This window comes from Cyprinodon variegatus, unplaced genomic scaffold (genome assembly GCF_000732505.1).
Source record: "Cyprinodon variegatus isolate N-32 unplaced genomic scaffold, C_variegatus-1.0 Scaffold358, whole genome shotgun sequence".
Taxonomy (NCBI): Eukaryota; Metazoa; Chordata; class Actinopteri; order Cyprinodontiformes; family Cyprinodontidae; genus Cyprinodon; species Cyprinodon variegatus.
The window spans coordinates 350,853-362,821 of record NW_015150811.1 but is presented as its reverse complement, the minus strand read 5'-3'; the positions used below and the strand labels follow the sequence as shown (position 1 = coordinate 362,821).

General features: G+C 35.8%; 1 protein-coding gene across 1 annotated transcript in view; it reads left to right on the top strand.

Moving 5' to 3' along the window:
• LOC107091932 (metabotropic glutamate receptor 5-like) overlaps positions 1-11,969 on the top strand; it is a 37,352-nt gene that overhangs the window by 23,762 nt on the left and 1,621 nt on the right. The window contains exon 7 of the mRNA XM_015386165.1: positions 9,109-9,306. Coding sequence (XP_015241651.1) covers positions 9,109-9,306 — 198 coding nt within the window. The remainder of the gene's footprint in view (positions 1-9,108; positions 9,307-11,969) is intronic.

The following is an 11,969-nucleotide window of genomic DNA, read 5'->3' as shown; positions in this document are numbered from 1 at the left end:
ATCGCCAGCATGATGTTCATTATCATCTCACTCATCTAGATCATCACTCTCCTCATCACCAGCATCCTCATCGGTGTCTTCGTCTGGCAACTGAGGTAAAGCCATTGACGGCAAAAAACTCTGTTTATCTGAAAAGAAGGGGGATGAATTAAAGGTGCTGTAGAAGATCTTGGAAAAACGGTTCCAGCAAGCTATATTGTTGAACATACACAACCATGCCTCTCCCTTCAGACCACCCCTTGAAAAACACATATCCCTGCTGGGGTCACATGGGGTGCTGGTGCCTATCTCTTACTGTCGATGGGTGAGAGGCAAAGTCCACCCTGGAAAGGTCGCCCGTCCATCGCGGCAACACAGAGACAAATAAGACAAACAATCATTCATGCACACACTCACACCTAAGGAGAATTTAAAGAAGCCATTTAACCTAACAGTCATGTTTTATGGAATGTGAGCGGAAGCTGGAGTACCCAGAGAGAAACCATGCATGCACAGGGAGAACATGCTAACTCCATGCAGAAAGACCCCAGGCCAGGAATCGAACCCGGATCCTTCTTGCTGCAAGGTAGCAGTGCTACCCACTGTGCAGCCTAAAGTGAGAAATGTGAAAATTAAAACATTTTCGGATGTTTTAGCAACTTCTTCACACACTTCATATCTAAACCTCATCAAAAATTTTCTGATAACACTTATATACTGATACTGAACACTTAACTACTGATAGCAAGTAAAACTGCCAATATGGATTACTATGGAAATAAACTCTTCTAAGTGCTTTCTAGAAATGTTCAGTTAAACTTCATTTTAATCATGTAGCACATTCTTGAATTAGTGGCGCCCTCTCTCAAATAATCACACTTGCTTCGCTAAAGATTTTATTTGATTAATCTAAATTTTAGTAGCGCCTACAAAAACCTTTCATCAGTTTGGCATTCCACTGGAAAAAAAAAAGAACGCAATGTTTCCTTGAAATAGTAAATTTTGCTTCATGACTTTTGGTCTGTCTGGCCAGTCAGTTTTGATTCAGTTTGGTTAATTGAATATCAGCCTCCATTAGCATCTATATCATAAATGGATGAAGACACAAATTAGAGTCGGTCATGGGTGGATACCCCACTCACTGGAGGCTTGCGGAGGGAAGTTTTGATCCAGCCAGCTGGACAGATACTCATTTAGCACCAGATAATTACATTACCAAAGGAGCATACAGATGATGACGATGAAGCAGATAATACTACTTTCTCATACAGATAGTTTGAAAAATCTTTTTTTTTTCTTGCTTGAAATATTGCGGCAGATCAGCTGTTTGGCGTGGTCTGTCTTGAAGTCACTCAGATTATAATTGTTTGTCCTCTCTATGTGAGTTGGTTTGCAACAACAAGAAAGAAAGCCCTGCTAGACTCAATTGTATTTGGATGAGTTCATGCAATAAGAGAAAATACTGTAATAACTTGGTGAAATTATGATGTCATAATATGTTTTTCCCTTTATAAATGAAATCATGATAAAAAAAAAAAAAGGTTTGGTATATTCATTCATTTTTGCAGGTTTTTTTCTTTTTTTTTTTTCTTTATAAATTAAATCATGAATTAAAAAAAAGTTTGGTATATTCATTCATTTTTGCAGGTTATTTTTGCAGAAAAAATAAGTAAAGGGGCAAAAACAGTTCCACAACTTACGACAAAATGCTATGCTGTGAGAATAAAAAAAAAAAACATATGGCCCCTTAACTGTACGTAGCTACAGTAGAGCCTTAAGCAGCATGTTCTGAATTTCTCCACAATTCATCAATTTTGGCTTCAGTAGATGGTTTAATAATAGCGCTTAATTTCAACAGTGTTATGAATCGCTGTCTGGTAATTCATTTCTCCCACATAGGCGGTTGAATAAATGAGGAATATCAAAATAAAGTACTTGGCAAACACATCACCAGTAGACTTGCATGCCCTTTTAGCAGTGCAGACACACAGTCACACCTTTTAGCTCCAGTCTATTGATTGTTTCGGTCCTATAATTCCTTATGGTGCCAGAGGGCTGTGTACTCATTAATGAGTGGCTGGGTTGAGATATATAACTGTTGGCACCGAGGACTCACGGCCTGGTCTTAACTTATATTAACATTCATGGTCTCTAAGAACACAAAATGGCTTTCTGTCATATCAGGCTGAATAAATTATATTCATTTTTCCTATATGTAATAAGTCCTCCTTTTACTTGACATCAAGTGTTACTGATTGCAGATGCAGATCATTTTCAGCTTCTCTGTCTCTTCCATCTGTATCTTTTAGCCTTCTATAAAATGCACAGTGGTTTATTATAGTAGCACTGAATTATGTGATGACATAACAGAGACATCCTTAACTTTTATGGCGTGATCTGTTATTAGGGTGTAATGTATGTTGGTGTATTTCTGTTCCATTTCTGCAATTTATGTATTTTTTTCTAATTTGCAGCAGCTCTGCTTTGCAGTTAATGCTGAAGTTAATGTAACGATGTACATAATATTGGAAATAGCCTAACCCAAACTGTAACCCCCCCCCAAAAAGGATTGGTTCAACAATATAAAAACCAAAACACAGTTACAGAATGACTTTTCCAAATTCCTCTGCAGTTTATGCACTGCAGATGAATTGCCATGGCAGCCAGAATGTAACCAAGGTCGAGTTTTGCGTAGAGTAACTATTTGCTGAAAGAATGACTGTCTGCAACAGTGAATGAAGTAAAAAAATAAAAAAATAAAAGAGTAGTTGGATTCAGAAGTCAAGCAGACTCTCTCTGGAGATCATCCCGCCTAAGTCTGCACCCCTTCTGTCTGCTGTTGCCATGGAAATATCTTCAACCATATTTGGATGAATCCAGCATAGCAGCAGGGATGATACAACATGCAGCGCATGCGCATGTGTTTATGTGAATGGGTTTGTGCCTGCGTGGGTCTATAAGTCTATATGACTGGATTCCTAAAAGCTGTGTTTGAAAACTGTTTATGGTGTTTTATACTACTGAGCACCATAAATAAATCACTCTTAACTTGATTATTATTAAAAATACGATTAAACATGCTGTATTTATGACCTTCCTAAGATGTTTGTCCTCATGTTTTGCTTTTTTTCTTCAATTTCTCAGGTATTTATCGTAATGTGTCCCTCATTAAATCATCATGCCTCGATTATATCGCACTGAAATAGTTTGATACATATAAACACATTTCTTTTGGTTGTTTAATCAAGGTCATAGCCTTAGAGGGGGCATGACTGATACGTTTCACTTTTTCATACCCCTTTTCAGCCAGTTTACATTAATCAATATCAATTCTCTAGCTGTATGTACCGACAGGTTTATTAGGGTTTTGTTTCTATTTATGTTCAGGTAAATTTAGTTAGTTTAGAAATTGTTTGGTTTGGTTGATGTTAACTAGTCTCTTTTGTGTGTATTTGGTTGATTCATTTATCGTTGTTTGTCAAATTGTCTGAAATAAATTCCTATTCATTCATTCATTCATTCATTTATTCATTCATTCATTCATTCATTCATTCATTCATTCATTCATTCATTCATTCATACACCTTTTCACCGTACTCTGACTTTGTTTCTTTAAGAAAGAGAATCAAACTGTCTCTAAACAGAAAGCTCAAACCTAATTTTAATGTATGCATCTGTCTAATATTATAATTAGATTAAAACTTTACAGCAGGAAAACTGATGGACAAGGATAAAAGGCAGTTTGGAACAGAGAGGATGATTAGTATTGAGACATTGTGTTTGTAAAGGTTCCTCTTCTTAACATAAAAAGAAATCAAAGATTCATGGTCGGACTTTAATATGTGAGTATCGAGGGTTACTGCATAATTTTCTACCAAACAGAGACAAAGATTTAATTTTTCTGCTTGGAAAGATTTCAAGAAATCATATCTTGTTAATTTTCTAAAATATGTGTAAGGAATTTTTACTCAGTTAACACATTCTCAAAGATAAACTTAGCAACACAGATCAATCAATCAATCAATCAATCAATCAATCAATCAATCAATCAATCAATCAATCAATCAATCAATCAATCAATCAAAGTTTATTTAAATAGCATGTTTTGGCACTCAAGAAAGTGCTCACAGTGCTGTAGATATTAGAGCATATTGTGTGTTTTCTAGTGTTTATTGAAATGTATTCAGCTTCATTCTTCATATGTTTGTGAAAAAGTACTTCTGCTAATTAAACACAAAGGATTTTTGCTGTAATGCATGATGAATGGAGAAAGTAGAGAAGGAGGATGGAGAGATACTTTTTTACTTGGGTAATTCCCTTGCCTCCTTCACAAAACACACTAAGACCTGTCTGATTAACATTTGCTACTGCATTCGTGTTTTCAAATTAAGAATGGATGTCAGACACATGACTTTTATAGTCCCATGTTTACTAGATAACCTTTTTTCTTCCACTACTCGTTTGGGTATTCATTATGTAAATTGGCTAAATTAATCACAGTTGGTCATTAATCTGTCTACAAGATGGTGGGAAGGAGCTTGGATATAATTCCCCTGTATGTGTGGGATATGCATCAACCCAATGGGATAAATACCCTATCTTAGCTAAATTAAGACCCGCATCGGTGTTTGGCAAATTTGAGAAATAGTCTACAAGACACTGTCAGTATATCACTGAATCTATTGTTTATTCTGAAGTCTATGCTGGAGCAGAGATGAAGCTGTGAAATAATCCTCCTTGGCACATTAGGAACTGTCCAACTTTCTTTTTCAAACTGGTTTAAATATATCATATCATATATATTAAATATATATTTTTTTATCCAGCAAGGGTACATTGTAACAGACATTGTAGATGTCTGTTTTACTTATCAAACACATTTAAAAATATGTAACTTTTATAGTACTGATAAGTTCTCTTGGGAATTTCTTGAAACTGTTCTATTCCATTAGTATTGGTATCAGTAAATAGGCTGAGGCACACCTGCCTTACTTTTCCCATCAATTTAACTTTTAATGTTGTTCCTTTAGAGTTTTATGTTGTTGTTTTTTTTTTGGAAAAAATTATTTTTAAAGGATATTGAAAATAACTAGAACCCATATTTGTCCTACAAAGAGTGCTCAGTGGTTCATTTACTTTAGATGAAGGTCAATTTTTTACTCTTCTGGCTTCAGCTGTATTGAAATTAACTATACTGTCTTAAATGATGGCCTTTCTTCCTGTGAGTTTGATAGAAGAAATATTTTATAAAAGAATATGGGATCTTTGATCCACTGTGTCAAAACTGTCAAACAAATATCAAAGAACTCTCACAGGAAGGGAATGTCTTTACATTTTTAGTCTCAATAAAACTCCAGTTTGACTTCAAAAAGCTGTTGAGGTGAATCTCTCGTACATATCAAAGATTCTTTTTATTCAGCTCACTGGTGTTTCCCTGCTATTTTCTGTCAGTACCTGTCTTTGTCTTTTGCCCTCTGTTTCCTCTCTGTTTTTGCACATTACAGACTTTTTGACACTTTGGTTCTTTTTTTTCATGCCTTTGCCTTTTTTCCACTCCCTGGTTTCTCTGTCGAGGGGCAGAGGCTTTCATGAATAAAGGGCAAAGTCTTCACCTTTAAACAAGCAAGGTTAAACACAGACCCAAAGACTCTATAAAATCCAAAATGACAGAAAAGAGGTGACAGTTGAAACTTAGATTTTAAAAATTTTCCTTTACATCTTGTTGTAATAAAATTTATTTAGGAGCTTTGACAAAATATAACTTAACTTATAAATTATAAAAGTTTCTTCTTAAAAGTTTTCCCTAACCCTGTTCCCCATTGTAAGAAAATTATATATTTTTTCCCAGTAATTAAATTTAATAGGAAATCAATTTTTTTTATTTTAACATGCTGGAGATTAAACATTCTCAAAAGATATATTATAAAAATTAATTACTTTACTTTTTTGAACTCTTGAATGGCAAAATATAAATTAATGTGTTCTGATTTGTGTGCATGCCAGTTTGACCAAATTAAAATATTTACCTATTTGATTTTTTCTTGATTTTTTTTGTCTTGCGTAAGCTTTCGAAAAGAATAAATTGAAGCATAACATCAATAAAAAGACACACATCATGATTTTGGGAACAGACACTGTAAGGTTCATAAATACTCTGGATCATCCTTTCTTCTTTATTTTCTTATGCTTACTCTACAGCGCTCCAAAAGATTTCCTTTTTGTCCCTGTTGATTTTTTGTCAGGCAAACCAGTCTTTGTTGATTTGGTAACATTTTCGTATTCACCATCCAGCTGGGTGTTAATTCTTTCCCACATGTTTATATTTAGGTTTATTATTTTTAATTTAGGTTTTGATAGGAGGAAAAAAAAGACTAATTACTGACATTGTTCCCAAAAAATCAGATTATATAGATGGTGTTTAATGGTTGTTATGGAAACCAAGGGACCCTAGGAAGCCATGGTTTCCTGCACTGCCCTAACAGGTGAGAACCTTCTCCCTCTCACACCATCCCACCAAGTGTAAATTAGAAACATTTAGATCTCATTTATCATGATTTCAGTTGCTTTTTATTGAGTTGACTGTAGATTTAATTAAGTTTAAACAAGTAACAGCTATAGTCATTTATATCTTATGATACACTGTAATAGACACATTTCTTCCTTGAGTTCCATGCAATTTTTTTTTCTATTTGGCAAAGTGTTTGGAAAAAATGAGCATAAAAAAAACCCAGAGAACTAAGGTATTGCTGCTAAATTCTTCTTTTTTTTGGTGTCTTCAGATATTTAATGGATTATACACTCATTTAGCAATTTGGTTTAATGTTTGGTGTAGGAATGTGTTTTTCTTTTAACTTAGGTTAGATTTTAAAAATATAGAACCTTTAAACTTCTGTGTGTACTTTCCTTTTTGCATGACTGTAAGAAAATGTACTTTTCGTTCTATTTTTTTCTTTTATATTTTATGTCCTTTTGACACTATATAGAGTTGAGAAGCAACAGTTTTTCATTTAAATGAACAGATCAAGAGTATCATAAGAAGGGCCTGATTGTATTGAGCAAAGCAGACTTGTCTGAATATAACCAAATTTAATACAAAAAATGGTTGAAACACTGTGTGAAACTACAGTGAAGTGAAAGTATGATTTAAACTGAAGCTACTGATTTTTTTCCCCCCCAAGAGCAGCAAATATAACCCACCATCCCGCCAGAGAAAAAAAGAAACCACTACTGAGTGGTTAAAAACATTTACCCAGATTCAAAAGGGAGCTGGATTGATCTCTTGGATGTGTTGTCTCTTAGTTACGAAAGATAGTAATGTCTATCAGTCTGACCTCTAACCTTATAGATGTATTTTCTTTTTATAAACATTTTTCCCCATTCCATTTGAGTGCAAATGGATTTTATCTGTGCATTCTCCTTAATGTTAATTTGTCGAATCCTCTGAAATAAGATTGCATAATACCACATTTATGGCTTGAGTTTGGTCTTATCGCACTCTGTCCTTTTATCCGCTCTACATAACATGCCAGGGTGTAGACAATTTTGTCTACACGCATCAAATGAAATGAACCCCTATAATGATCACAGAAATACAGTAACGTTTACTCTGACAAAAGTAATTATAAATTAAAATTGCTTTACAAACATGCTTCATCAGAATATATTTTTTTAAAACCTATGAAACAGGCTGAGACAAAAAGGATGGTGCCCCAAGAAAAGACTGAAAGGACACATCAAATCAAGGTGTGTCCACTAATTAGCATCACAGGTGTCAACAATCTTGAAGTCAGTCAGGGTAGAGTAGACTTTATTATCCTCCAGAGGGGCAATTTATTTTGCAGCTGGTAAGAACAAAAGCAGAAGAAATGCAAAGACAGTAACAAATCAACTTATATTCCTGGTACAACTACTGTTTAGTGACATGGTGTGTTGTCTCATTAGATTAGAAACAAAATCATAGACAAGCATGCTAAAGGGAAAGCTCTAAGACCATCTCCAAGTAGGTTCTTGTTCCTGTGACAACAGTTGCACATATTATTCAGATATTTATTATCATGGGGACTTTAGTCAACCTACCTGGATGTGGAAGCAAGAAGTAAATTGATGTCAAATCAAAGAGACAGATAATGCAAATGGGAAAAAAGGATCCCCTAAAAAAACTTCTAAAGCTTAAGCTCAAGGAACATCAGTGTCAGATTGCACCATCCTCGTTGTTTGAGCTAAAGTGGACTTAATGAGAGACAACCAAGGAGGAACTATGGGCGATGATGCAAAAATGTTAGTTTTAACCAGGTCACATCAGCTCTGTGTTTAAAAGGAAGCAAATCAAGAAAAGAACACTGTCCATACTGTGAATGGCTCTGTTATGTTCTGGGGCTGCTTAGCTTCATCTGGTGCAGGGTGTCTTAAATGTCTGCAGATTACAATGAAACCTTAAGACCATCAAGCGATGGTAGGGAGAATTATAGGGAGAAAGGTACTGTCTTTCTCAGACAGCTTGGTCTCAGTTGCATGTCATTGGTCTTGAAAGATGTTGAAATGTTGAAAGATCTTGAAATGACCCAAAACACAAGCTAAAACACTGGAAAACATTGGACTATTCTGAAGTAGCCTTCTATGATCCCTGACCTAAATCCTATTGATCTTTTAACGGAAGATCTGAATCTTTGGAAGGAGATGAAACATGTCATCTGGAAAAGGCACCCTTCAAACCTGAGTCAACCTAAGCAGTCTGCTCATGAGGAGTGGAACAAAATATCTGCTGAGAGGAGCCTAAGTCTCATTCACAGTTACAGGAAATGTTGGAGTCTAGTAATTGCCTCAAAAGGTTGTGCAACAAAATATTAAGTTAAGGGTACCATTATTTCTGTTCAGGCCTGTCTCATGAGTTGCAGTGTGTGTTGTGGTGTGGAGAGAACTGAGCCAGAGGGCAATGCTCTCACCTTACTGGTTTGCTCATGTTCCATCCCTCACCCATGGTCATGACATCAACCGTCATCAATCAATTAATTACTGAAAGAATGAACTGTAGGAGAGGTTAAGAGTAGACTGCTTCCCTTACTCATCAAGTGGAGTATGCGGAGGTAGCTTACATATCTGCTTTGGATGCCCCCTGTTTGCCTCCCTCAGGAGGTATTCCTGATATTTCTCACCATGGAAGGCACAGAGGACATCCCAGGACACGCTGCAGGCACTATGTCTTTCAGCTGGCCCTGGAGGGCCTTAGGCTTCCCCCAGAGGAGCTGAAGGAGGTGTCTGGGGACAGGAAAGTCTGGGAGTCTCTGCTGGGACTGCTGCATCTGGGACAAGGTCCTGATTTAGCAGAAGGTGACAGAAAATGAAAAACTGCAGTGACAATTGCAACACACAAAAAAAACATAAAATTAGTATATATATTCCACAAACATATACACTTATTATGCAACTTCATATTTATTGCATAAACTACATACTGGATATATGCTACCATTCATTTTGAGACATTGAAACAGTTCACCACATGGATGCCACAGCTATGGAGTCAATGCAACTTTGATATCAGTATTGATACAATTATCCAATATCATAAATACAATGCCATTTCATACATGCATTGGTTCTTTTACCTAGTAATTATTTGAGCAACTGATGGGATATTTAAATTTCAATTACTGATCATTTAAAAAAAAATCTAACATTTAGCATAAATCAAATGGTGAAGCACCATCAAAAGTTACATCACCTGTTCTGAAACAGCTAAACACTATAAATCATCCTTTCCGAATGGTACTGCATTTAAAGCTAAAGACATACTTCAGACCTTCCACAAAAATGCATCTTTGTTCTTGCATTTAAACCTGTTTAACGCAACTTTTGCAGTATGCTAACATGCAATACAAAACAGCAAACAGTTTGAAAGGAGCTTTACTTTTTCTCTTATCAATACTAGAGTGATCCCTTTTTTATTTTTTACCTTAATTGTATCACATGGCTATGCTGTTGTTTTGCACTACAGTAGTTTATATTTATTATCAATATGCAATTAATGGGATTTTACATTCACCATAATAAAAAAAGAAAAGTGATTGCGAAATTCATTAGGAATGAAACGTCAAACAATGAGTCTCTTGACAGTGAAAATAAGTAGGTTTATTAATATGTAGGGCGGACCCGGAGGCATGTAGACCGGTTCACACAACTCCACATAACACTTAACCCAAATCATATAGACCAATCATTGCTCTTTAATAAGAAGAAATAGAGCAACATAATTACACATTTTCCTATTTAAACAAACCAAAATTTTCCTCACCTGTAACGTGCAGGAATTTTTACATGCAAGCAGACTTAGACATGGGGATACACACAAATACACAGTAAATTTATCCTCTTATTGCTCTCTCAGGGAATGGTCTTATCCTCTTACAGCTCTCCAATGGGAAAAGTGGTAGGAATTAGAGAGTATAGGGAGGAGATGGCAGACAAAAGTGATAGCAAAGATGAGAAGTGAAGGGAAGGTAGAGCAAAAGTTAATGTATATCTTTAATTTGAAATGTTGCGTTTCTGTTTGTTTTAATCAACGGAACAGACTGTTTGCAGTGTCTGTTATTCTGCCGCTCATTTTCTGCTGGGATTAAATTGACTGTTACATCATTTTGCATGCTCAAATGCATTAATACACTGTCTCACACGCACACATATGATCATAATCCTTTTAATGGTTGCTTTCATAGAAATCCACACCATTAAAAAATATTTACTGTGTCCTGTTTACTGGAATGTTCTTTTTCGTAAAAGCCTATCAAGAAGCAAATCCTTTTTTTCAGTTAGTTCTCATTGCACCCACCATCGCATGTCGACACTTGACTTTTTTGTCTTTTCACTTTATTTCTTAACCTTTACAGATGCTTTGTCTTGTCTGCAGAATGCACTTCATCCATTATACAGTTGAAAGGCTATCTGTCAACTGCCTGCTAGCTCTTGAAGTACCTGGACAGGAAATAAATGGGTCCTTAATTTAGCTCTGCCTTGGAGTTAATTAAATGAAATGTGAACTTTTATTCATCTGAGGAAGGACCTCAAGACTCCAATAAAGGAAAGCATATGAACATTGTGGAATTGGAACAGCTGAGTTTTATATCAGATGACACATTGAAAAACTTTTGCTGTTGTGCAAGAGCACTAGAAATGTCTATTACTATTTTAACTGTATATACTTACCAATACATCTGCAATGGGTGTTTACATGGCCTCTTGAACTTAATCACTTTTTAGTTCTTTTAAACCCCAACTTCTTAAACATTGTTGAGATTTCATATGATATATTCACTTTAAGTGAAAATTTATTGAAGTGATGTACAGGTGTTTTTTTTTAATGGTGGTGTTATAATTGTTTGTTCTCAGCTGCACACAGCATGTTGCATTGCATGCAGCACTCGACATTTCAAAACAATAATAAGAGTGGGTTTGCAAACTAGGATTTAAAGGTGCAGTAGGAGATCTTTTCTGATGCATTTTTTTTTTTACCATGTGGCTTGAAGGTCTCCCCACAGTCAGCAAGCAGTGAAATAGAAGGTCTGGAAGTGAAACTAAAATAAATGGTCCCCGCTACAGTGTGAAATCAATGAGTAATGTCCACCAATAACAAAACATGGTCTGTTGTACATGATTGGTTCCTGACACGTCAATCATGGTTGTCTGCTTGTCCCTCCCCCCGTGCGCATACCCTGACACATGAATGAATCAACCCCCCAATGCTTGTGCAGGACGCCATGGTTTGAAATTAGCCACTGTTAATGCTACGTTCCCACCTAAAACAGCAAGAGCAAGAGCTGCTTCATTTTTGATGCTTGTCAAGTTTAGTTCTGACATGTTGCTGAAGCATCTTTGCTGCTCTAGGTACACAGTAGAAAAAGTGGGTCTGATGTACGTTGGGCAGAGCTATCCTATGCTTTCTTTGCCTGTAACAATGGCAGCTATATTTGCTGTGATCAGTGGGTAAAAAGTAGTTT